This window comes from Urocampus carinirostris, chromosome 11 (genome assembly GCF_059441175.1).
Source record: "Urocampus carinirostris isolate Australia breed hairy pipefish chromosome 11, RoL_Ucar_1.0, whole genome shotgun sequence".
NCBI lineage: Eukaryota > Metazoa > Chordata > Actinopteri > Syngnathiformes > Syngnathidae > Urocampus > Urocampus carinirostris.
Window position 1 is genome coordinate 16,929,420 of NC_142359.1, and position 27,848 is coordinate 16,957,267.

General features: G+C 39.5%; 1 protein-coding gene across 1 annotated transcript; it reads right to left on the minus strand.

Annotated features, from left to right (window-relative positions):
• Positions 1–1,619: 1,619 nt before the first annotated feature.
• On the minus strand, positions 1,620–27,790 carry ano6 (anoctamin 6). Its single transcript, XM_088346986.1, has 20 exons — positions 27,543–27,790; positions 22,159–22,226; positions 19,566–19,694; positions 19,355–19,420; positions 16,669–16,959; positions 16,490–16,603; positions 16,293–16,408; positions 13,292–13,426; positions 13,085–13,190; positions 12,951–13,011; positions 12,722–12,867; positions 12,553–12,630; positions 10,157–10,385; positions 8,747–8,916; positions 8,570–8,667; positions 7,360–7,490; positions 6,156–6,361; positions 5,884–6,080; positions 3,237–3,342; positions 1,620–3,167 (listed from the first exon to the last, which is right to left on the minus strand). Exons 1-20 carry the CDS (start codon positions 27,631–27,633, stop codon positions 2,958–2,960), a joined length of 2,748 nt encoding a protein of 915 aa, XP_088203112.1. The 5' UTR covers positions 27,634–27,790; the 3' UTR covers positions 1,620–2,957.
• Positions 27,791–27,848: the final 58 nt, after the last annotated feature.

The following is a 27,848-nucleotide window of genomic DNA, read 5'->3' on the forward strand; positions in this document are numbered from 1 at the left end:
GCCAAAATCTGACTCCCCCCTAACTTCTGAGAGAAAAGTCTGAAATACTTCTAAATCACTGTGGTAGCACATTATCCAATAAGGCTACTATACTACACCAAATAAAGCCTACTTGAGTAAAACTAGTCGTGATTGTGGATTTTATGGCGCTTAGTTACATTGGGTCACCTCCTGTGTTGGTGATGTTTGCATCTTTTAATAAGCCCATTATATTGACTACGATCACTTTGTTTCACGCCAAACAATATTCCTCAATAAACACATTTAACAGACTGCGATCTCGGCACACGTGGCAGCAGTTTGATGCATAGTTCATGCGAAGGGGTGTCAGATTTTGCAGGGTAGTCGGATTCATGCACAACACCTAATCCAGACTTCTGTTTTTAAGGATGTGTTTATTTTTGTTTTTCAGTATTATGCATTACCACTCAGCCCACATTAGTAGTTGACTCAACATAGTACAATCACCGATGTCAAGGGATCTTGTCTAAACACAACACATTTATTCACAAACAATGGGGAATACATATTTTTACGTTTGGCATTGAATGTAGTTTTACACCTGAACCAAATCACCACGCTTTACAGACTCAACACTGTCCTCTAGTTGCCAGAGAGGATTTAGTTTTCATTTGTTTAGAAATTACCAAGAGACTTGATTCTTTGTTGGACATACAGTACTTAGAAACTTATGGCAGGTTGGAAAAAAAACATCCAACGGGCCAAATCCGAATGTTTCACTTGCCTGATATAATACATACCCATACCCTTAAACTTGAGACGTTTTCCCTGCAGTTGTGTACGCCGTGTAGATATTTTTGTCCCAAAAAGTTTGTTTTTTGTTTTTTGTGAGGCTGATCCTGTAATGCCCATTTTGTCTGTAATGTGGATTGTCTTGGTCAAAGGCAGAAAACAACATCAACCTAGATTGCTAATATTGAATAATAAATAAAATAATAAATAATAAGTTCTGATGTCATGAGATCGAACCTCCTGTGTGGAGTTTGCAAGTTCTCCCCTTGCTTGTAGTTCGGGGTGTCCTCTGCCCACTGCCAGAAGATAGTAGGGTTGCAGGGGTGCTGGAGCCTATCCCAGCTGAGGATAAGTGGTGCAGATAATGGAAGGATGGATATATATTGTTGTATTGTATTGTCACACGCCGCTGCCTGTCAATGCCGAGGTCCAACAAATCTCTGAAGAGCAGCATGATGCTTTACACCGTAACAAGACAGCAACTAAAGGATGAAAGTTCTGTATCCCAGATAAGGAAGCTTCCCCTGCAACTATAAACCATGGAAACCAGATGTGGAAAGCAAACACCTACCCAAAAATGCCAGGCTGAGCTTTCCCAAGACACAGTACAAGAAATTGTACACGACCCTCTTTAGGGATCCGTGAACAAAACTGTAATCTTCGATTGCTGAGTTAATAGGTGCCACGTTTTGTTTGTAAGGTTTATTATCACTCAATAAGGGGAATTTCAATTATTAACATGGGAGCAATTGTCTAAGGTGTAAGGTATGCAAACAATAATGGTAAAACAATTCAATTTTCTGCTGTGTAAAAAGCTTACGTTAGATGCAATACACAACCAATTGACAAAAATGACAGAGAAAACATTTTCCTTACTAATAAATTTAATATATATGTATAAAAGAATGCAAAAAAACATTTACAGATGCAAGAGGCCTATAGTGGTTATAGTACAGTCATTAAGCTTAGTAATAATACAGCAGCGGTATTGCAGATACTGTCATGGTTGTAACTCAAATTGCAGTCAAATTTTGTAGAGCAGTGGTTGTAAAAATGTGCAACAAAAAAGGGAGTTTGCAACAACAGAAATCCTCATTTTGAGAGTGTCATACACATTTAAAAAAAAAAAATCAATTCCCAATAACGACATATTTCACTCAAAAATGACTTTGCTGTTAAAATACTTAATGTCTTATCCCAGATACACACCTCCTAATATGTAACCTTTCTCTGATAAACTCACTGTAAATAAAGACATGTTTTTATGGCTTTCAATAATACTAAAATAAATCACAATTTAAGAAAAGAACAGTAAAACAAACAGCAATTAAAGATTATATTCCTCTCTCTGAATTCCAGAACATGAGAAGTGCTTGTTTTGACCAGTTCGGTGGCCTTGCGGGTAGGGCGCCACCCGGAGACTGAGAGGTTGCTGGCTCGACCCTCAGCTGTGTCATAGACTTAAAACAATGGTACCTATTGCCTCCCTGCTTGGCGCTCGGCATTAAGGGTTGGAATTGGGGGGTTTGGTCACCTAATGACTCCCAACACATCCTTTGGTGTCAGGACCAGGACGGAAACAGGACCCACTTGCGTGACGTTTACCACAAGTTTTATTGAAAGAGAGAGGAAGGGCTGCACCCTCGATCCGGTTTTCGCTGGGCACGGAAAGCGAGTCGCTCTCGTACTCGGATTGTGATCCGAACGCAGAAGTGGATCTTCCGTAGTGAGTGATGGAGGTGTCAGGGGCGGAAAACTAGTCGGTAGCCGGGACTGGGAGAGCAAGACATGGTCGGGGTCGGAAACGAGTTGTAAGCCGGGACGGGAGAGCAAACGTGGTCGGGATCAAAAACAGGTCGTAAGTCGGGACGGAGAGCAGACGTGGTCGGGATCAAAACAGGTCGTAGCGGGAGACAAACAGGAGCAAAAAATGGAACAGGCGTGAATCAGGGTCAAAAAGGCTTGCCTAGTATACACGGAGATTCGCAGACGGACTGACAACAGGGGATTGACAGGACTCTGTTCAAATACTGACAGGGAGCCAATCAGAACCCGCGGCAGTTGGCGCCAAATGAGCGGGCACGGGTGATTCACATCGGTAATCATGACAGTTGGGTTCAGATGGAGCCATGAAAATCTCATTGTATGTATGTGGATATCATTGAAACTGAAACTGAAATGTCAACCTCACTTGCTTAAACCATTTAAACAATTTGCTCCATGGGTGGCTTGCCGTAGGAGTTCCTGTGTGTGACATCGTGGGACGGCCCCAGGCGTTTGGTGACAAGCTTGAGGTTGGTTTCGTGCAGGATCACCTGTGTCAGGTACTTCTCCCGCTTGATTTGTTCTCTGACGGAATACGGCACGTCGGGGATAACGTAGGACAAGACGAACTTGGTCAGATAAACAACGTGCTGTCAAAAGACACCGATTAGTAACTTCAAACTTTAGTCTTTGTGAGACCTGCTGTTTGTGTTAGTTACCTCGACCACTATGATGAACGCCATTTTGGCAGCGATCACGTGCCAGTAGAAGATGTTGTATTCATACTCTTTTGGGTGCCCAGGAGGGTAGCGGAAATCCCGATACCTGAAAAAAACCCAGACTATTGATTAGGGCTGCAACAATTAGTCGACGTTGTTAAGAAAAATCGATAATAGAAATAGTCGCTACGTGTTTTTCCACCATCTCTATTTGAATATTATTTCTGCTGAGAGTCCCTTATGCGGTACGGTGACTATGTCACGAGCGGTAACATAAATAAAGTATGGGAGACCGTGTATACCGTAAATTCCGGACTATAAGCCGCTACTTTTTTCCCAAACGTTCAACCCTGCGGCTTATTCAGTGATGCGGCCAATTTATGTAATTTTTCTAACAGCCGCCAGCGGCGCTCGAGTACAAAAGGTAAGATTTAGACCAGTGGAATATATGCGCCGAGGAAGACTGCAACTTCTTAGCTTGTGCACAAATTAAGTTAGCGTAGACATATCCTCATCATACAAATTGCAAAAAGAAAGGTACATGACGCAACTTTCAAGCTAAATGCAATAGAGCAGTCCGATAAGGAAGGAAACAGAGCTATTGCACGTATACTTTACTTTGCGAGCGTGTTGCTAGCGTGTTTTTGAATAAGGGAGCGTGGGACGACGTCTATATGAAAAAGTATATTTCCCATACTGAACGAAGACGACCTTGATGACGTCAGTTATAAGGAGGTAGATGAGGACGGTTTACCGTGGATTCTACATGTATGATATGCTTTTCTTAACAGACCAGTTTACTGTGTCGCGAGCGTGTTGCTTGTAGCGTTTTGCTACCCTTCACAGACACGGTTTGGGATGAAAGTTATAATATTATTATTAAAGCTTTGAAAACTCTCTCGGTGTACCGTCTTTCTTTGTAAATATGTGTAACCATGTATAATATGTATTTGCAACTGTATATTTTTGTAATGTATTTATTTTAGAGACTCATTCTGATATGTTTTCCATGGGCGAATAAGAAAGAAGGGGCAGAGCAAACGCGGGCTGACGGGAAGTGGAGTAAAGGTGAGACGTGTTTGTTGTCGCGGCTGACAACAGTGGATATATATTTTTCCCACCCTTACCTTTGGAAATATACATTTTTTTTCCTTGGATTATTTTCAATGGGACCCGGACTCTGCAGGTCTGCATCAAACTTTAAGTACCGGTATCATTTTCCGTTCATTTTGTCGGCTGTAGTATTTGGACTGCGTATTTTATTTTCAGTTACAATCGCGGGACTCAAAGTTGGGTTTGGGTTAATTTTGTGATTGTGTTGCATGTTTAAATGTGGGCGCATGCAGCTTATATACAGGTGCGGCTTCTGTAAGTACAAAAGCGGTTATCCTCCTAAAATGTGGTGGGTGCGGCTTATAATCAGGTGCGCTCTATAGTCCGGAATTCACGGTAGTTGTAACACAGGGACAGTTGTAACAGTCAACGTTTGACCATTTCGAAGATAGTCTTATTGATGCCACCGATATAAGATGATATCCCCGTTTCCATTTTGAGCACACACAAAACATTTGAAGACTCTTGAGTGGCATTGTCTCAATTTCATGGGCAAAAACACGTCTATAGGTACCATTTCAAGCTTTTTCTTTCTCACAGTTTTTCGCTGTCAAATATGCTAAAGATTGTCCATTCTCTGCCACCTGGCTTTAAGTCCACATTCTTGGCTTCAATTCTATGTGTTTCTTCATGCTAGCTAACAACCACATGAAGAAAATGTTAGCTTCATGATGGCTTCATGACGGGAACAGTTGTAAAACATTCAAAATGACAACGTCTGTAGGCTATAGTCTGTAGGGACAAATGCAAGGGCAGAGAAAAGGAAAGAAAAGTGGGTACAGTGTTTTGATTTTGAGCAATTTGACACTGCTCAAGTCCGCTCAACGCCAGCATCAGCTGGTTCCAGTTTGAGCGTGCAACATATTATAGGCAAACAAAATGATTAAAAATGTTCATTTAAAGTCACAGTATAATTTATTTTAGGTGTGCAGTAACTGCTTATGTATCATAGTCTCTGATCTCATACCTGTCAACATCCGCCAAGTGCTCCCCTTATTAATGTTTGCGCAACCTCTTTATTAGGCGATAACAAAACTTACAAACACAACACGTAATCTACTCAAAATAAGACAGAGTATGTCAAATAACGATACCATTTTAGCAATCTACGATGATGGTGTTGTCTACTAGTATTGACCAAGACTATTGGGATTAGAGCCAAAATGGGCAAAACAAGATTGGTCTTTTTTGTTACGGCTTACACAATTTAAGATGATCAAAAAACGTATAAAATACCAGAAAACACATGCGAGTTGACAGGTACGCGATCTCTTGTTTAATTATTATTAAAATGTGTTTTAAGTGAGCAGGAAGATGTGTTTTATAACTATTCTGCGTTCATTTTGGTGCTTTAGGGGGTCAGGAACGGGCCAATTAGTTTTCAATATGTCAAATCGGGAAAAGTCACTCACTACACGAGCAATTCAAGCTACGGGCAAAATCCTAGAACGAATAAAGTTCGTATGAAGAGGTACCACTGTATACCGACGACCGTGGCCTCGTTCTTATTTACACTGTAGTATCCACTTTGTACCTGCAGGTGGTAATGTTGTACGGCGCGCTCAGCGGCCTGCTCCGGGTGGAGAAATTGCTGATGTTAAAGATGGACAGGGAGCCTTCAATGTAGCCCTGCATTGTATGCGAATCATGCTCCCCATACGGGTACACGGAGAAAGACCAGTAGTACACCAGCCGTGGGATCATGTCGGAGGTGAAGGCGATGATCATAGCCTGGGGTCAACACAGACGGAACCTCAATTTAGTGGCGACGAAAGATAGAGGTGGTCAATCCGACTAAGAATTTACGTTGGTGGCCACAGCCAGGATTGCGACGCCTTGGAGGATGGGCTGCCAGGCTCCAATGTCCTGTGCTTTTTCAGGGACGATTCTGCGGAACTGCGTGGTAATTTTCCAGGCGTCCACGCGGATTTCAAACAGGTTGTTGACCAGCGCCAGCACTGGAGCCAGTGGGAAGGAGGCCACGAAGAGGGTAACAAAGCCAAACTGGATGACTAGAAGTGTGAGGAAAAAAACAAACCATGTTTTCATATCAATTATGTCCAGTGTTAAGAACACAAAGGAAAGCGTAACGTTTCTTGGTAACGAGTATTGTAACGTGTTATAACATTTTGTTACTCAACTGTCGATACAACATGGTGCATTACTCCGAATTTTTTTTGAAAGAATATTGTATATCCCAATGCCTACTTCAATTTGACCGTTGCTCCATTGCTCATGGAGCCACATACAACCCTCCTTCTACCATCAACACAACACTGAATGTGATAAATGACAAAAGCTGCAATGTTTAGACCAGGGGTGTCAAACAGACGGCCCACGGGCCTGATCAGGCCCGCTATGGGATTGAATCCGGCCCGCGAGACAACGCTCAGAGAAGCGCAAGAGAAAAACGAGCTGCAGGTTGAAATGTCCACATGATGTTGCCAAAGTCAGGTGCCTCTCACAAAGACGCTGTACTTGTTTTTCTTTTTTTTCCCTCTCTCTCTTTTCCTCCTTTTTTGTCTCAATTTCTGTCTGTCTCTCTTTCACTCTCTGTGTCTTTTTACCTTCTTTTGCTCTTATTTTTCCTTTTCTGTCTCTTTTCTCTCTCTTGCTTTCCCCTTCTTTCTTTCTCCCTTTCTCTTTTCTCTCCTCTTTCTATTTCTCTTTGGATTTCTTTCTCTCTCGCCTTCTTTCCCCTCTCTCACTATTTCTTTCTATCTCTTTTGTTCCGCATGCTCTCTCTCTTTTCGCTTTCTTTCTCCCTTTCTTTCTTTGTCCCACCTTCACTCTTTTTCTCTCCCTCTTTCTCTTATTATTTAAGGAAAGCTTATCTTCTTATGTGGTTGTTTAGAATAGAATAGAATATACCTTTATTATCATTGTTACAAAATAGGTTGAATCTATGATCACTGAGACTATTACAGACATTATTATTTCATGCCCTTATTTCATATTAGAGTCTAATAGGTATGTCTGAGTGGTTCTATTTTGGCTCTATTCCTCTTACCCATTTCCAGATATTCATAGAAGAGTCCGATATTGGACATAGACTGAAGCTGGTAGTCCTGCTCCCAACGAGGAATCAGCTTTTGCGACGAGGCACGGGTGCAGTGGCGGAAAATTACATTTTTCACCCACCTAACAAAGACAAACAGGCACATAGACATGTTCTTCCTTTGGGCTATCACCACCTTGAAGAAGCGCAAAAAACTGTAAAAACATACATATCTTGCCTGAATATAGCAAAATGGGTATTCATATGTTATTTAATGACTTACTTTGGAATTTTGTTGCTGCTAAATGTTATGGCACTATTTTACATGACACTATTGTTACAATGCACTCACTATTTCAATCACAAAGCACTAACTTGTAAATATGTTTGATCACATTACCCCGATTTTAGCTAACCTGCATTGGCTCCGTTAGCTTAAGATGTGATTTTAAGGTTCTGTTGGCAGTATACAAAATCATGCATGGACTTGCTCCCTTATATCTTTCAGATTTAACTTCGCCCTATGTTCCAGTCCGGAGCCTTTGCTCTGAAAATGCTGGTCTACTAGTGATCCCAAGAGCTAAGAAGAGACCCGCAGGTTCGGCACGTTCTTCACTCGGGCCCCAGTCCAGTGGAATGCTCTTCCCCTGAGATTCAATCTGCAACCTCAGTGGAACTGTTTAAATCTAGGCTTAAAACCCACTTCTCTTCTATAGCATATGAATAACCTATATTTCACGTTGACAATATCTTTGTCTTGTTTGTTATTGCAACATCCATTGCAGCCTGATCATCCTGGAAGTGGGATTACCTCATGTGCGGTCCCTTCTCAAGGTTTCTTCATTGTCCCATTTCCTTGCCCTCATGTAGGTTTTAGATCAGGAGATGGTGTCGTAATAGTCTGTGGTTTGTAATAATCTGTGTTATGTGCAGCCCTTTGAGACTCCTTGTGATTAAGGGCTATACAAATAAACATGACTTGACTTGTTTGCCTATTTTTCCTGATATACTTTTTATCTAAATTCTGTGTTTGAAGCCTTAGTTACGTGTTTATTTTGGAGTGCCATGTCTGATCCTTTTTTAAGGAATGTTTGCCCTTTTCTTGTCATTCACAATGAATACAATTTTAATTCTAATTCTTTTGAAAACACACGAGGTAGTGTGTGTGGTTAATCTAATCAATTAACAACATCAATTACGCTTGTTTTGTTTTCTTTCTTACGGTAATAGGACCTCTTGGAAGTTGTTCCAGATAGCTTTGCCGCCCATAATGATTGACAGCTGAGTGGTTAGTTCAATCAAACAACCCCCAGGATCACACTGATTAAAAAAACAAAACAACAAATTCCGATTTAAACTTAGTCCAAGAGTAGTCATGTAATAAAAGGACAAGCCTTACTTCCTCGTTACGGTATTTTCCCAGGAGGTACACGGGTCGTCCGGGGTAGCCTACAGCTTTTCCTTTGGCAAAGGCGATGTAGAAACAAGATGAGTAGTAGTTGACAAATTGGAAGAGGAACATCTTGAGCGTCAGGCTGTTCTCATAGTCCGTCTTGGTCCTTGGCAGCTCTGTCAAGTGGGACAATTAATCTTAAATCACCTTACTGCTGCAGTAATATGCATGAGGATCATCAGATTATACAGTTAGGCCTGAAAATATTTGGACAGACACACAATTTTCACAAGTTGGGCTCTATACGCAACCTCATTGGACTTCAGATGAAATATCTTGACGAGCATTGAATGGCAGACTGTAATGTTTGATTCAGGTGGTTGAACAACGGCATCTGACTGAAAATGAAGGAATTGTGTGCATTTTCTTCCAAACACACCACATTTTAGGGGCTCATAAGTAATTGGACAATTTAAGTGTAATCAAAACAAAATGGTTTGTTGTCAATATTTTGTTGCAAATCCTTTTGAGGCAATAACTCCCTGAAGTCTGGAACACATGAGCAACACCAAATGCTGGGTTTACTCCTCCTTGATGCTTTGCAAGGCCTTTACAGAGGCAGCCTTGAGTAGTTGCTTGTCTGTGGGTCTTTCCGCCCTAAGACTCGTCTTGAGCATGTAAAATCCATCCTTGATTGCGTTGAGATGTGGAGATTGACCTGGCTATGGCAAAAAAATCCACTTCTTTGCCATAATAAACTCCTGGGTTGCTTTTGCTGTATGCTTTGGCTCATTGTCTATCCGCACCGTCAAGCAACGTCCGATTAACTCTGCAGCATTTGGCTAAATCTGAGCAGAAAGTATATGCCTGTATACTTCAGAATTCATCCGGGTACTTTTTTCTGTTGTAATGCCAACCTCACTAGTGCATTCTTTTTTTTAGAGCGTACCCAACCATTGATTTTGTTTTTCCAAGCTTTTTAGCTATCTCTTTTATGGATTTCTTCTTTTTTTAGTCTCAAAATCTTCTGCTTCACCTTCATTGAGAGGTCCTTTGAACACATTAAATGTGTTCACAACAACAGCTTCCAAATGGAAAACCACGCACCTATAACCACAACATTTTAAGGGAGGAGCCTTAAGAATCAATTATAGCCCTCTGAGTCCATTGTCCAATTACTTTTGGGCCCTTGAAAAGGAGGTACAAAGAATGTAAAGGGCTATGATTACTAAACCCTTATTCTGATTTGGATATGAAAAGTCTCAAATTGCTTTGGAAATTGTGCACTTTAGGCAAATATTAATAATACAATTGTCTTATGAAGTGTTTTAATGTGAACAGGTAATATACCTAAACTTGTGACACTGTCCAAATAGTTTCGTCCCAAACTGTATGTCTGTATGTACAGCGACCCACCAAAATTGGTGATCCAGATGGCAACACGCTCATACAACATATTAAGAATCATGATGACCACAAAGCTGATTAGCGAGGCCGTGACTGACGTAGCCATCTGTGGCGTGACATATTCCTTGAGGGGCTCCAGCTCCTTAAGGTCCTGCGCTCGCAGCTTAGCAGAGAAGGCGAAGAAGGCGGCCAGGCGGTAAACGGTGATGGCCACAATGGAGGCCAAGATGAGAAAGATCTGTGAAGGAAAAAAAATCCTCAATTGAGATTGGCATTTGATGGAATATCCATGTAAGAACAGGGTTGGGACGAACATGCTACAAAGGAATGCGCTCCTGAAACGCAATTACTTTCCTCTGTTACGAGTACCATAATGCGATATTCATGAAATTTTGTATTTCTACTCTCATTACTAAATGGTGCGTTACTGCGTTATTTCGCTTGTTATTGAATGCAAGTCATGAAATGCAGTCTTCTTTGATTGCTGAAGATTCCCACATTACTCACAATGTGACATACAACCTTCAATCCGCCAGCGACATACTCTGCGTGTTTATATTTACTTAAGAAATACAAATGAATACAGTGTTTGTCCGGTCTCAAGCACAGAGTATGGGCAATCTGATTTTCTCCTTATAGAGAGATTACCCCTACCTTATATACTTGCATCTAAGTCAAATTTACAACTATAAAATCAAATACTGAAATTAGGGAGTCAGCGTATATCTGCATATTTGGTTGTGTGAAGCAAATGGTAGGCGGAGAGAGGGCATGGTTTGCAAAGGAAAAACAATGGGAAATCAATGAGGCAAACAGAAGCACAGAATTTACTTGACTGCTTCGTTCGACTCTGCTTTTGAAATTCGTATGATTCTCTATAAAACTCCCCTTTAAAAATAAACAGACTGGTTAAATTATTCCCGATATGGTAGTTAGCTTTTACCCTTTCGATTGGCTTTTTCCTCGGCCAATAGCAGGCTTTTTTTCACTGTCCACAGCCCACCTTAGCCTATACGGGCCTGTTTGATAAAACGGATATTGCCTCCAATAGTTACCAATATCTTCAGCCAGTAAGAACCGATTTGAATGATGATTGACACATTGGTTAACCAATGAAAATTCTGACGTAAATGTTTATCTCATCTCATATCTCATCAGCCGTACCGCTTATCCTCATTAGGGTCGCGGGGGGGGGGGCTGGAGCCCATCCCAGCCATCTCCAGGCAGTGGGCAGGGGACACCCTGAACTGGTTGCCAGCCAATCGCAGGGCACACAGGGACAGACAACTCATTCGCTCATTCACACCTAGGGACAATTTGGACCGGCCAATTCACCTGAAATGCATGTTTTTGGAATGTGGGAGGAAACCGGAGTGCCCGGAGGAAACCCACGCAAGCACGGGGAGAACATACAAACTCCGCACAGGAAGTCTGGAGCTGGATTTGAACCCATGACAGGTTCCCATGACATGAACTGTGCCCGCAAGCGCTAACCACTGCGCCGCCGTAAATGTTTATAATTTATTTCAATGTGTAGCCAAAATGATACATGCGCAAAGCAATTCGTGATTCATTTTTATACACCATCATTAGGCACAAATTTGCACAATCACTGATTTGACCTCTGGAGAGAAAAAAAAAAAATACAACTCTTTCACAATGTGTAAAAAAAAATAGTCAAAAATACAAATTTGCAAAGGTTCTAATGTACTAAAGTGGTCGTCTCCAAATGGAAACGCCTAAACCTACCCTTAGAAAAATATGTAAAATACAATGTTTAGATTTTCAGATTGTAATCAAATTTGACAAGGTACCAGGTAAGGCTTCAAGCTAGTGTCTTACCTGTTTTCCAACTAATATGCCCATGCTACACTCATCTACAGGCATTTAATTGCAACAGTAAAAAAAATAGGCGAGAATGAAAACCTTCAACTTCTGTGTGTTCCAACTCAAATCACTCAATGAGCACTTGGCAGATTATTTCAGTTTGGGACAAAACTTCAGAGACCAAAAACCAAATTATTCAAATGATTCAAGAACAGCATTTAGTTTACTTTGGGTACGTCTTGGATTGGAGCGTTAAGGGGTTAATTGTTGATTTTCAAGTTCTCAAGATTGCCCAAGCCAAGAAATATAAAACGGGTTAACTGCTTCGACAGGTTTGTGTATACAGTATACATTTTCTTATATTTTTTACTATGTGGCTATTTTAAAGCAGTTTTAGGGGATCAGTTACAATGCTAGTACACATGTTAATTTGTAACTATGGTAAATGGTTACTTTCAGAGTAACATGCTACTTTTTGGTGTCAGTAATCTGGGAGATAAGTGAATTATTTTTTGAATGAAGCAACTGTAACTAATGACTGTTTAAGTAATGGCCCAACATTGTAAGAAACATCTTACCCAGAATAAAACTGTCCCAATGCCTATTGATACTCGAACACATCGTCCGCAGGCAGTGAATGGCACTTTTTCCTTGACCTAAATAATACACAAACACAAATACATGGAGAAAAAAAATACCAAAACTGTTTTGTGAACTAACATAGATGACACGAAGAGTGCAATTCACCCCAGTGACTGGGTTTTTCCTTTCGTATATACACTTGGCCTCATACTCAGGCCGGGGTGGCTCCTCCTGCTCCAAGAACTCCACCGTGTCCCACTGGTATTCGAGCTCCGCCTGGTAGCGCTTCCAAAATTCCAGGAACAATGTAACTGCAGGAAATGAATACAAACCCTTTTGCTGATTAGAGGCACATCTGAGTCATGTTAAAAAATAAAATCACATATAAACTTACCCCAGATTGCCATGAAAACTGCAAAGACCAGTGTGCCAAAATTGTCAAATATGCAAAGTTTCTACAAAGCAGAAGTATCACATTGAAACTCAATAGCAATACTTTATACTGTATGTACAGTACTGTATACTGACTTTTGAAGCTTCACAGGTGCTGTTTAGCCGCCAGTATTTGCACTCCTGGTCACACTGCGGGCACATCACCATTTTGCCGCCAATCTCCGGGTCACATACCTCTTTGCTGTAAATACAAAAGTCTATTAAGTAAAGGGCAACAGCTTCTTGAGGAATGTTTGTAATCTACTCACAGCAGAGAATAAGACTGAATATGCATGTTAATACCTCCACGTACTGGTTTCTTGCGTTTTGTATCCATATATGAAACAGCTGAGACCCACAACAGCAGCAATAGCTAGCATGATGGTATAGAAGCCCAACCAGGCAAAGTATATTCCAATTTTCTCACCGTAGTATTTTCTGTGAAAAAGACACAAGAAATACAAAAAAATGAACGATTTATCTCATGCTACTGAGAATTTAGTTTAAAATTTGTGGGCTTGTTTGATCAAACGGAAGGCTATTGTTCAGTTGTACTGCTTTTCTTATTTAAGAATTAATTATCATAAGGAGGAATCAAATCATAAATTACACCTTTCATCCATGTAAGGTGCAGATGCAACTGCTGTATCTAAATCCTTAAGTTTTAATCTAATTTATGTGCTAGTGTGCACATGTTTGGGTTTCAAACTGGTGATTCATGTGGGAATTGAGGCTATTTTACCAAATGAAATTGAAAGAAAATTAATGAAATGAAGATGTTTGCTTCAAACTACATTTTATGTTCATGAAAACATTACTACTAATTAAAAGGGTATGCATTTTTCATTTGGGGAATTCATTTTTTAAAATTAACTTAGAATTGTCTTTATTGTCATTGATAACAACGTAGTGAACATTGTTTACATCGAGATTCAAAACGGCACTCTAGGATAAGCATGTAATAAAGTTTTAAAAGTGACAAATTAGATAAAAAGAATGCCAGTGTACAGTAAGTAGGCATAAATATTAACAAGGTAGTGCTAGGAGAATGTCCTTGAATTGCATTTCATTGTGTAAAAAGGGCTTAAGAAATAAACTTTATTTCATAAACCGCTTAATTAAATTTCTGGACCTTTTTAACATTTTAAATTGTCAATCCCTCAGGAAACATTATGGTTACAAGGTGTTCTTGCTTCAATCACCTTCCTGTGAAAATTCCAGCACGATCTTGCGCTTCAACAAGCGCCCCTCAGTTATCCCATAAAAACGACTGGTTGCATACTTTTGTAAGTACAACTTTAGCGACACTTGAGTGGGTGTTGGTTTACTCAGCTATAGTTTCAGCAGGGTTGGGGGAGTTACTTTAATGAAATCAGATACAGTTACTAGTTACGTGTTAAAAAATGTAATCAGTAACGTAATCCAAATACTTGATTTTGTAGTCATGTAACCTGATGAGTTTAAATTACTTTTGAAATACTCCAACACATAATACTGTATGCTATTATAAGTCAAAATAAACACAATATAAATAAAATTACTAAATTATCTTTAAAGTATATCCACAATGAAACAATGAAAAAGAATTGGAGGAAACCAAGGTCAGGTAATTGCTTGTAGTCCTACAAAAGGTTCTCAAATTCTAATCACATAGTATAGTTCATAAAGCAAAAGCAAAACTTTCTCTCTCACAAGGCAGACAAGATGTAATGTTTTAGTTCACATTAGGAGAATATTAATAACCAAATATAATTTCAAACACATCAAGTGTTCAACTTTCTAAATTTCTAACAAACTCGGAATGTCTTGGGTCCAAGTTCAACTTTTATCGTTTGAAGTGGGGATACCAAACACCTTGACAATATTTAACTTTACCAGGATAAGTAAAACATTCTCACAACATAACAATACAGTGAACATATTGTGGATTTTGAACAATAATTACAGTACAGTAACTGCAAAATACGAAAATAAAACAAATTTACTAAATGTCCCTGAACACATCATTATCTCGCAAGTTCTTGCCAATGCACACAAACGTAAGCAGCGTCACGAAACTGCAGCCCAGCGCCAATTCAACTATACGAGTGCTGCATTCAAGGAAATATAAGAAACAGAAAACAAATTATTTTACCTTTAATACAATGTAAAAAACATGCAGTGGTGGCTAAGTTGGCCATCTGTACAATCTGCGCAACGGATACAGACGTCACTACGACACGCACGCAAGTCGTAAGTAAGCCTGAAATCTCTTTTTATTTATTGTCAGTGTTTGAAATTATGATACACAGAATTCATCTATTATGTATATGTAAATATACCTTTAAGTAAAAAGGTAAGTCTGCATAGCAATCTTTATTTAAACTGAATAAACCTGTAATTTGATAACACATTTTCATGTAATTAACTGAATACAATTCAATTTTGGGGGGATTCTATTTGCATAACACACTTACATGTATTCTGCTCAAGCCTGGCTTTCAGTAGAGTGATACAGTTAGCATTTAACAAATTCAGCTCATTTGAAACTTTTCGTTTCCTATATGTTTTTAGTACTTAAGCGTCAAACATTTGGAAAACATTTTTTAAAGAAAAACTTTTTGAGACCAGAGCTTTCTGTTTATAAAGGTAATAGTTACAGGGTTAGTAAACCAAAATTGACCAGACTTATGATTTCACATCCAATACTTTGAACCACAAGAGACGTTTTTTCTAACTGTAATTCATGTTAAATGTTGTCTATTGTCAAGTCATGTTTATTGGTATAGCCCTTAATCACAAAGAGTCTCAGAGGGCTGCACAGAGCACAGATTATTGCAAACCACAGACTATTATTACACCATCCCCTGATCTAAAACCTTAATGAGTGCAAGGAAAAACCCAAAAACGTCAACATGAGGAAAATGAAGAAACCTTGAGAAGGGACCGCACATGAGGTAATCCCCCTTCCAGGATGACCAGGCTGCAATGGATGTTGCAATAACAAATAATATTGTCCTGTCCATTGTTATTTAAATTGCCAGCTTTTATTAAAATTAATTTTATTTTATTCATTAATTTTAATTCATTAATTTTACCACTAATCAAACCTAGAACTGTTCCAGTAGCTTTCCTTTCCTCTGTCTAACAGCATAGGGGCTACAATGGCCTTGCGAACACTACCATATTGAATTGAAACAAATTGTTCCTCTTTACAAATGGACTGTCTTTAAACCGCTTCGTGCCTCGCGTATTGAAAACGCTATAAAATGGCCTCTTGTGTAGAGATTCACATACATTAAAACTAACATGTGTATGACATCACCTTATAAGGTCAAGAGGCTGCATCTTGTAGAAGCTTTTAGGGTGAGCCCATTCTCTGTAAAGCCGGAACCTCTCATTCGGACAGCCTTCTTCCTTAGACTTCACGTTGAACCTGCACTGGACCAACACACAACACATGAAGAAGCTCTAGGGAGTTCCTTGCCATCAAACATCTCCCAGGTGGCGGCCTACACTTACATCATGGAGAGGATAGGCTGCTTTGTAAACACCACCGTCTAATAACTTTCGGATGCCAAATTTCTTCAGGCTGCCTCGTACTTCATATGGGGCTCGACTCAGTATGTAATAAGCCTGTGGGAGAGTGTTTTTTTTTTCATTGTGATGCTATTTACCGGCATACTAAATTACAAACCCACCATCCTGCTCCGCATGGATGATGTGAAGAAAACGTCCTTGTCCTTGACGTAGAAGAAATCCAGACGGTCTTTCTCAAAGGGTGCAGTAAAAAACTCGGCCTCTTTACTGATGAGGCTCTCGTCCGGGTAGAAAGGCTTGGTGAAGGTGGACAGCCATTCCCACCATGGAGAGCGCTGCGACGACAAATCGTTGGGCTGGATGGGCAGCTTGATGTGCAGCACTTCGGCATACGTGCATAGCGTGTCCCAAGGCATGTGCACCTTGACGAAAACCAGGTTGTCGTCTGCTATCTGGATTGGAACCACGTTTGAGTTCAGATTGGTTATAAATGTGTGGCACAGTCCACATACTGTAGGTGCTCTACACAGCAGTATTTTGCAATTTAAAATGTGTATACAGTGGCCGCTCTACATGCTACCGACTCAAGATATGAGAAATTTGAGTTACAAAAGGTCTTTTGAGCAAAGAAACTTGCCCAACATATGAAAGAAAATTCAAGTTATGATAACCACTAGTTACCACTTCAGAACGCTCAATGCCAACATCAACTTGTACCAGCTAGCGCGAACACTTCTCACCATATATACCTGATCCCGTGAACTTTTATTTTATTTTAAGTCCATTGCATCTTACGTGCTAACATGACGAGCGGCGGGAAGGCACTGCGGATGGACAAGGACCTGGAAACGACGCGCTTTGACGGAATGTAATGCCATAAGCACCGCGGGTTAATATTTTAAAAGTCATTTTACTATCATCTTATTTAATGTACAGACGCTCCCCTACGTACGAATATTCGACTTACGTAAAACGGAATATACGAATATTTTTTCGAGATTTGGAAAAATGACCGGTTATTGCTGAAAATTAGATATTGTATTGTGTGCACCTTTTTCAGAGTACAGGACATTACTGTAGTGCTTCTTTCTGCCGCTACCGGCGTGTGGTGCAGTGAAAGCATTCACCCTGAAGAAAAAAATCTGGCTACTTCTTCCTAGTTCCTGTGTAAACATACAATACTGTCCTTTGACATTTTTATGGCTTAAAATCTCGTGCATCCATTCAATATGGTTGGTGTAAAGCTTAAAGAAGAGGCGAGACGTTTATTTTGAAATCAAAGTAGAATAAGAAAGCTTGATGCGGTTGGGAAAATGGTTGGAACGCTTTTTTTCAGCCACTTTTTATCACGGAGGAGGACCTTTTAAAGCGCATCTCCCAAAAGTAAGTTAATCCTCCTTTTATTTATCTTTATAGAGCATATTATTTTATGAAATGTTTATTTTTTTATTACAAAACAGTAGTGGTTACTTATACAAGCCTTAAACATACGTATATAAACTTTAAACATACAAAATTATCGCACGACAGCAACTTACGAACAAATTCAACTTATGAACGATCGTCCGGAACTCGTTCGCAAGTCGGGCAGCGTCTGTATAACTGAATTTTTATGTTCAATGACTATTTGAAGATGTTTCCAGTTTCCAGGAAGATGTGTTATAGCTATTTAGGGTTAACTTCAATGCTTTTGGGTGGCTGGGAACAAATTGGTTTTCAATAATTTCGCATTGAGAAAATTTGCTCTGGATACAAGAAATTCTAGATACGATAAAGCAACAAACAAATATCGTATGTAGAGATATCGTTGTAAAAATTGGAAGTTGGTAAAATTACAATAACATCAAGTGTACAACTCTAGCCCTTTAATATTTGGCAAATTATTATTAGGAAGGGTATTGCAAATTTGACATTTTGACAAGGCATCATTACATGTGAATAAAAATACATATTTTGCACTTCAGGGTTATTTCAAACACTGCTTTTGTAACATCTTAATTTGTCTGATTTGAGCGATTCATTGAAAATTCCAACAATAAAAAAAGTGTTTCAGTCATTTTTGTTTATTCATCCAAAAGAGATTGTTTATTGAGTTGTATTGATTTACTAAATTGTAATAATTAATTTAAAAATCTTTTTTGCACACCAAAATATAAAATACAATAATTACTTTCCAATAAAATATCCACCCATCCATTATCTTCTGCTTAATTATGGTGAGGTCGTGTTGGGCAGCAGCTTCAGCAGGGAAGCCCCGACCTCCCTATCTCCGACCACTTAATGCAGCTCAAACGACAGGATCCCAAGGCGTTCACAGGCCTGCCTAGAGGTATTCTTTCCAGGATGTCCTAGGTCCCCCTAAGGCCTCTGCCGGGTTGGACATGCCCGGAACACTTGCCGAGGGAGGCGTCCTGGAGGCATCAGATGCCTGAGCAGCCTCCAATGAAATATCGGAGTACAAAATATAACTAAATTTCAGTATGAATGATAACATTTTAAAAAACGTCACCCATTCATTTATTTTAAAAGTTAATCGACATGTTTTTGTATAAACTGAACCGGTTTCGGCATAAGGGTTAAAATCAAATTCACTGATTATATAAAATGAATGAATGCCATTTGAAATATTTGGTGACAAAATCAATGTAAATTATAAAAACCTATTTAACATTTTCAACAATTTTTGACTGGACAAAAAGTTGATTTGTTATCATTTAATCAGATATAATTGTGATGAAAACGAGCATAGACATTGGATGTTTCTTTTATTATTATCAACTATCTGCACAAATGGTAACTCTAGAAAACAGTATGTCACACACCCACAACTGAAAGAACCCCACTTACTGATCGTGTGGCCTCCAACTCCATTCCCATTTTCATCAAGCTGGCCTCAAAATATTCCCTCCGTCTCTAAGCAAGAGAAAAGCAGGTTTGAATGTTACTTGTTAATAGTGTATACTGGTACAACCTAAATCTTGTTTAAGTCACTGAGACAAAATCCTGTTATATCATCATCCCACAAGAGTACAGGGACCCCAGCAAATAGCAAATATACCTTTCGTCGGGCGGATGTGTGTCTCTTCTCAAACTCCTTCTTGTCCTCATCCTCGTAAACCAGGATGAAGTCGATGCGTCGGATGCCGTCATTGAAGAACAATGAATCGGTCTTACCGTTGAACTCGGCCTGTGGGCAAAACCATGTACTGTCAGGCAGCTCTGCGGGCTGGAACTTGATTTGATCTTTATCTGTGACGTTGTGCATTTTAGGAGAGAAGAGGATGTCCGCCTTGCAGGCTTTTAAATGTCGTGACAGTTCATGAGGGCGAAGTTGGATGTGCAAACATTATGACAAACACCCTCCTCAGCCACACAAACATTTAAAAAGAACAAAGCACGTGTAGCTACTTTCAAGACTGCAGTAATCTTCTTAGAAGTATATGAGCTGATAGTGCCCCCCAAACCCCATGCTCTGCATTGCAATTATTTATTATTGTTATACAGAGTTTTAAAAAAAGATATTTTAGAATTTAAAAAAAATCTTTATTTACTACAATATAACAGTGTTGGGCATGTTACTGAAAAATAGTAATTAGTTAAAGTTACATTTTTTTAAAAGTAACTGATCTGAAGTAGCACGTTACTCTAAGAGTAACTATCCAGTTACAAATTACCGAATAGACTCGCATAGAAGCCGACCGCCTCAAAGTGCTGTAAAATAGTGACATGATGAAAGAAATAGAAGAAAACGTGTACACCGACCTATGGAAGAAACCAACCTTTCATAATTCTTGGTTTGTGCAATCTTGAGAGCTGGAAAATGTACACTTAGCCGAGACAGTCCATATCCATTTTGTCTCTGGGCTTCAAGCCACTCAAAGATCTCCTTACACATTTCTGGGTACTGTCCAAAATGTTTTCTTTTTTGCTCCAGGCATATTTGAAAATAGTTTTACAAATAAAAAGACCAAAATTCAGCACACGTTAACTGTAAATTCTGTGATAACATTTGACTCATTAATTTTAGGTTGTTTCTGTATAGGCCACGCCCCCTGCCCATGCGCTGCCAACCATTCGCTAATGAATAATGACACACAACCAAATATGTGCATGGAAGCTGACCTACTGATTTGAGTATTTATTTTATAGTTTTAAATTTGGCTTGGATGCGAGTATATCCTGTAGAGGGAATATCTCTATGACAAGAAATTCAGCATCCTCATTTTCTGTGCTTGAGGCGGCATCACCATAACTGTAAATAGTTTTCATGTTTATGTAAACATACCCACGATTCTAGTGAGTTTACTTGGAGATCAATGGTATTGTGACAACGTGAGTGATGCAGGAGAGTTCAGCAGTTAGAGTACCTTTATTAGGGGATTACGCTAATCGTAGTAATGCTCCATGAAGAACTGGCAGTTACGTTACAAAATGTTATTAATAACACGTTACAGTGCTCCTTACAGAGAAAATGTATTTCAGGTGTTCAAGGAGCGTTCCTTTGTAACGCTTTAGTGCCAACACTGCTCTTTGTTGATCAGACGACTTACTTCACATGCTCTGGATTTTTTGGGACAGGCCGCGGCAACATTTTTAATATTCTTGTTAAGGTGATAAAATAATTATCTCTTTAAAATAAAAAGTTTTAGCTGCAGTATTTTCTAAAATGGAATGAGCAAGTGAGTTGTCTGTCCCTGTGTGCCCTGCGATTGGCTGGCAACCAGTTCAGGGTGTCCCCTGCACACTGCCTGATGATTGCTGGGATGGGCTCCAGCACCCCCGCAACCCAACTGAGGATAAGCGGTGTAGCTAATGAGATGAAATGAGATGAGATACCATTACAAAAACCTGCTTTCAATGATGTTCCTTATTTTAGCTGGGAGCATATATTGTTGGTCCTATGATAAACACAACCATACACTATTCAAATGACTATTTCTTTAAAATATTCTTATACCTGTTAACTTATGTTTTCCCCGTATTTTATCAATTTCTGAACATTTAAAATCGTGTACGTCGTATAACAATTCTTACACAGGAATTCTTTTTTGGATAAATCAAAAAAAGCCTTGTTTTATGTTTGAAAAATCTTATTTTGCCCCTTTCGGTTCTCATCTGGATCGTGTCAGTCACTAGTGGCAGACTACAGTCGAAGATTGCTATTATTTTCACAGTATTCTACAAACCTGTAGTCTGCCTAGCTGAGAGTACGGTAAATAGATGCCACGTTGTGTTTGTAAGGTTTGTTCTCGCTTGATAAGGTGAATTGCAATCATTAATAATTGGAAAAATTGGCCCAAGATGACAGGTCTGTATGCTCAACGGCGCAATCAAAGTCTCCAATGTTTGATATTAAAAAAGGTCTAACAAATGTCACGTGAGCAAAGTCAGAAATCAGGTGAACCTGGACGGGTTGTTATTTGAAATTGGACAACTGAAATATCTTTTTATTTGACAAGTGGAAAACATTGCGGCCCTTCCAAATTGATAAACTGTTTGGAATTTTCAGCTAAACATACAGTCCTCAGATGCAATATTAGTCCGGATGCCATCTTTAGAATGTACCAATAAAATATGGAATATAAAATTAGTTGGATGTTGTATATTACTGAAATGGCCCTGTATGAGAAATTGCCAGGTGCAGAACTCACCAGTTGAACTTTGCTTACTGTCGAGCCCTCCGGAATTCCATATGTTGGTAGAAACTCTTCAGGGTAAACTGTAGGTGAAATCAAAGGTTAAAAAAGGCTGAATTGACTAAAGTCAATGTTTCTGTAGAGCAGTGGTTAGCACATTCGCATAACTTGCAAAACGTTCCTGGTTCGAGACAGCTGAGTGGTTAACACCTCCGTGGCACAGTCCTGAGGTCATGGGTTCAAATCTAACTACCAGTCTTCCTGTGAGGAGTTTACATGTTTTCCCTGCTTACGTAGGTTTCCTCCCACATTCCCAATACATGCATGTCAGGTTAATTAGCCAGTCCAAATTGTCCCAAGGTGTGACTGAGCGAGTGAGTTTTTTTTTTGTCTCTGTGTGCCCTGCGATTGGCTGGCAACCGGTTCAGAGTGCCCCCTGCCAACTTACTCAGGATGAGCCGTGCAAATGATAAATAGACGACTACAGTCAGATAAGACCTGAATTAAAATGTATGAGGATTTGAGCAGCTATCCTGTGCATGGACTATGTAAAATTTAACTGGAGTATTATCTACAGAGACATACTGCATCAGTCTCAACACGTCCTTAAACATATCTGCATACAAAACAATAATCTCTCAGATAGCAACAATGCAACATTAATTTCAGCTACGGTTGCACGTTTGATGCCCGTCCTTTGTGAGCACGACTTCCTGTCTGTGCTTCAGCAGGGAAGGTCACACGAGGGGTTTTAGTTTCACATAATAAGTGAGCACAAACAATTATTTCGTCACCGTGCATTTTGTATCAATAATGATTTCAGAATATAAGTGTTACTAATTGATGATCCATTAAAGCAAATTGTGATGTTGGTGAGATTATATGTAGAAGGGTAACCGATACTATTCTCATTGTGAGAGCATTGAGTAACGTGTGAACATTGGTGTAAATGAGAGAATTCTACAGGAAATATGTACATCATAAATAAATGAAAGTAAGCATGGGAGTACATGAGCGCAATTAAGGTGCTGGACATAGTCCGTTTTTTTTAAAGAATGAATTCCAATGTAAAAGGATAATTCTTAGTTTAATCCTAAATAGAAAACAATGGAAGCATTATAGAATTATAAAAATGTCAATAATTGAAACTTGAATTCACACTTCTAGTTATTGTTTCTTTTTTTACTGCTGATTCTCTTCCCCCCTAAGTCTGAAAGATATATTCAATTTAAGGCTCGTTGACCTGAGATTTCGTTTTTTGTCAGTGTAGCATGAAAATGGTAAAAAGTAAGAAAAGACCTACTTCTAAGTAGAGTGCAAACAAAAAAATTATTGGAGCGCGTCTAAGAAAAGCATGTACCGTATTTTCCGCACTATATGGCGCACCATGTTATAAGGCGCACCTTCAATGAATGATATATTTTAAAACTTATGCCATACATAAGACGCACCCCATTATAAGGCGCTATAAGTGCATGCTGGTTTAAGATCAGGTAATTGTGCAATTTTGTAATTGTAATCCTGTGCAGTCCTTCGAGACATTTTTGGGATTAAGGGCTATTTACGGTAAATAAATGTGACGACTTGACTACAGTAGAGAATGTAGTTACTTTATGCAACCTCTAGATGTTGCCACGCTCAAGGGAATGTCAACAAACCATTCAAAAAGGTCAAACTTTATTAACAAACAAGCTTTCCACAACTCCATTCACTCCCAAAATAAATAAACAGCCGTTTTATTATTTTCTCTGAGGTAAAGCATTTTCGTGACACATCTTTGAACAACATCGACATATCATTTTATTTTTTGTCCATTTAGTCAACACGCAAAGAAAAAAACGTCTGATACTGTTATTTTAAATGAAACGTTAGTGCAATCGCAATAAAGTGACACTCGTAATGTGCAAAAACAACGAGTGCAAAGCAATAACATAATAACTGTAAAATGTAAAACGTAAACACACAAAAGAAAAACAAAGATCACTCTATAAGCTCCTCATCGACGAATCCCTCGAATTCTTCTTCTGCTGTGTTCGAATTGACCATATCTCAGTGAATGGGCCATCCAACACGTCCGGTGTTTTTGTGCCAGCGCTGTTGCCTTCATACGTATAGTTATCGTACTGACACTTCTGCTTGCCGCTCTTTGTTGAACAACCCACTGTTCAAGTGTCTCCTCTAACTCTGGCCATCTTGCTTTATTGCCACGGAAACTTTGTTGAGTTTTCCTTACTTGGCGGAGCTTATCTTCATCCTTTCTCCACTTCCGTACCATCGATTCATTTAAGTTTAACTCTCTCGCTGCCGCTCTATTGCCGTGTTGTGCTGCGTGACTGATCGCTTTGAGTTTAAACTCGGCGTTGTACGCGTGTCTCTTAACAGGAGCCATTTTTTATACAAATGCACGTATGAAAGAGAATCTCGCTCGCTCTCTCTCTCTCTCGCTCTCTCTCTCTCTCTCTCTCTCTCTCAAACGTGACATTCTGAATAATTCTGCGTTTGTTTAAGGTAAATTGTGCTTTACATCTTCACCAGTCATAACCCTGGATTCAGACAAATACTGTATTTGTTGAATATGAATTAAGCAGTTTAATGGGGTAGCCATTTTGCCACTTAGTAAACAAATACAACACGAGCCCCGGCAACTAAAAATCGTTTAATATTTCCCAGTATGCACAGCGCGAAAAATGGAGTCGGCGGCTGTTTCTCGTAGTTGCGAGACCTTGCGAATTTAATATTGAGCCATATATAAGGCGCACTGTGTTATAAGGCGCATGGTCAGCTTTTGAAAAAAAATAAGACTTTTAGGTGCGCCTTATAGTGCGGAAAATACGGTACTTGATGCATATGCTGCGATTATGACTTTTAACCAGAAGATAGCGGCATAGAGTAACACATTTTCTAACTCCGGACAGCATATCTTAGTCCTGCACATAAAATGAATGTAACTCAAAAGACCATCTATACTAAAATGTAAGGTGACAACTAGTTATTATGATCCTAAAGAAGTAGATATGATGCTAATATTTTTAAACACTTATGTGTACAATGCTAAAATAATAATTTAAGAAATCAGTTTGTGTTAGTCAGCAGCTGGGTGGTTAGCAGATATATCCCACAGTTAAGAGGACCCGACTTCAATTCCAGCTACCGGCGTGCCTGTGCTCCGTTTACAAGTTTTCCCCATGTCTACATGAATATCCTGAAGAAAGTCCGGTTTCCTACCACATTCCAAACACATGCATCACAAGTTTATTGGCGGTTCAATTTCAAACTGTAGGTATGAATGGGTATGCAAAGGTTGTCTCTGTGCTTCCTTTGAAACCAGTTCTGTGTGTCCCCTGGCCACTGCCTGGAGATAGCCGAGATGGGCTTTAGCACCCCTGCAACCCTTGTGAAGATAAGAAGTATGGTGGCAGACTGGTTGGCACGTCCGTCACACTGTTCTGAAGTCTCAGACTCAATTCCAGCTACCAGACGTTTTTGTTTGCTTGTGTTTCTTCCCTCATTCCAAAAACATACATAGCAGGTGAGGTGGTGACTCCTAAGTCCCAAGGTATGAATGAGAATCTGAATGATTGTCTGTGCCCCAGACTAATGGCAACCAGTTTAGGGTTGGGATCGCTTGGGAACGGTGAGGATAAGCGGTTAAAAAAATAGATGTATGTATTTTCCTTATTAGTCGTATCGTTGTATGTACAAATACTGGAGTTTGGTACAGCCTTTGCCGTAGAGGTCAAAACTCACCAACTCATAATGTCTTTACGCAATAAGATGCCCCGTTTTCAAGAAACATTTCCCTGCATGAGACTCATATTTAGCATAGGTGAGACAGCCGTTCATATTTGAAGTTGGGGCAGCAGATATCAATAAAATTCAGCAGAACCTGGATCTGCAGCTATTCTTCAGAACAACAATGCTTTAGTGTTAACGTTTTGGTGTTTTTCCTTGCCCTTGTGTAGGTTTTAGATGAGGGGATGGTGTAATAATAGACTGGTTGGCAATAATCTGTGATCTGTGCAGCCCTTTGAGACTCCTTGTGATTAAGGGCTATACAAATAAACGTGACTAGTCAGTGCAAAGAAAGGCCAGAATTTTTTATTTCACCGTTACAACATATCTTTGTGAATACTCCTATTTGAGGATGCTGGACAGAATAAAAACAAAGAAAAGGAACATACTTTGACCGTGAAAATTACTTGAGAATAATGGTGACGCTTCACAAATCTGAACTGGTCTCTAAAAGGCAACAGCAGAGGTCACACTAATTTTCAGTTCGGTAACTTGCGAGTTCATGCACTGTTGATCTTTTTTTCTGCATAGTTCATTTTGTGCATCAGATGTCAAGTCAAGTCATGTTTATTTGTATAGCCCTTAATCACAAGGATCTCAAAGGGCTGCACAGACCATAGATTATAGCAAACTACAAATCATTATTACACCTTCCCCTGATCAATAACCTACTTGAAAAAAAACTATACGTCTTGAATCTGAAAAATAAATACAATTTGACTTTTTTCAGATTTTACACGAAAGTAGGCAGGGTTGGGTAGGGTTACTTTAACTGGATTACTTTCAATTACTTTTGGATTACTCGAATACCAAATATGCTAATAAAAAACAAAATAAACTAAATATGAATAAAATTACTAAATTTTGTGCAGGCTTGGAATACAGGCAACGGCAAAAATGATGTTGGGAAGCTGTTTGGATTTATTTTCATTTTGTTTCTGTCGCATTTTATGTTAGTTTTGCCAAAGATCAAAGAGATCAAAGCCAGGAGAGAAAGCTTACCACGTGTTGTGAGTCATAATTGTATTCATATTTAGTTTATTTTGTCTTTTATGAGCATATTTGGTATTGGACTAATCCAAAAGTCATTGAAAGTAATCCAGTTAAAGTAACCCTACCCAACCCTGAAAGTAGGGTTCTGTAAATGCACATTTGAAACTGGTGGGGTTCAGTAGCTCCACCAAGGTTAAGAATCACTGCTTGTGTTTGACTTTGTTTGGTCCCATTTCCGATATACAAGGCAGCTCCCTCCAAGAAATGCAAGCAACAACAAATAATCTGTCGCTAGGCAGAACCACAACATCCAAGAGAGTGTTATGTCCCATGTGACATCCCCAAAATACACGAAAGATCTGATTTTCATGCCGGGTACTCTCCCCGCTGGGGGAAAACATAAAATCCGCCTTGCCAAATGGTAACAGCAACATTGTTTGAACTCCTGGAGATAGCGGAGGACATATTATGATTCGATTTAAACACTCAATTGAAGTAATGACTCAAGGAGCGAAACTAAAATGATGCCATACTTGTGCTTGCATGGCACTTTGTTTCCGAACTAAACATATAATAAAAGTACTCGAAGCAGCTCAATGAAGTGTTTGTCTCACCGACATCTTCTTCAATCATTTCCAAGCGGGCATCTCCCACCAGTTCTTCTGCGTCAGAGAGGGACTCCATCTCCAGGATGTCGTTCTCCATATTCGCCCCTCGAACGAAAGTTTTGTTTTATGTTCACCCACGCACTCTTTTGCCCGTTTGTCACTAACAACAGTTAAACGGCACTGGGCCTCCCAAAAAATCAGAAACGTAACATCTACTGGTAGTTTGGTTCACTTTGGGCCAAGTTAAGACGTGAGAAAGGTTCAATACGGGTGGGGTCGAAAGAGGAGGCGGGGGGCTACGTTCCATTTTTT

Coding starts and splice junctions, on each gene's coding strand:
- ano6 (XM_088346986.1), bottom strand. CDS start 27,633: ATGGAGAACGACATCCTGGAGATGGAGTCCCTCTCTGACGCAGAAGAA. Junction 19,421..19,565: donor ACACATCCGCCCGACGAAAG/GTATATTTGCTA, acceptor TCTCTTGCTTAG/AGACGGAGGGAATATTTTGA. Junction 3,168..3,236: donor CGTTCATCATAGTGGTCGAG/GTAACTAACACA, acceptor GTCTTTTGACAG/CACGTTGTTTATCTGACCAA.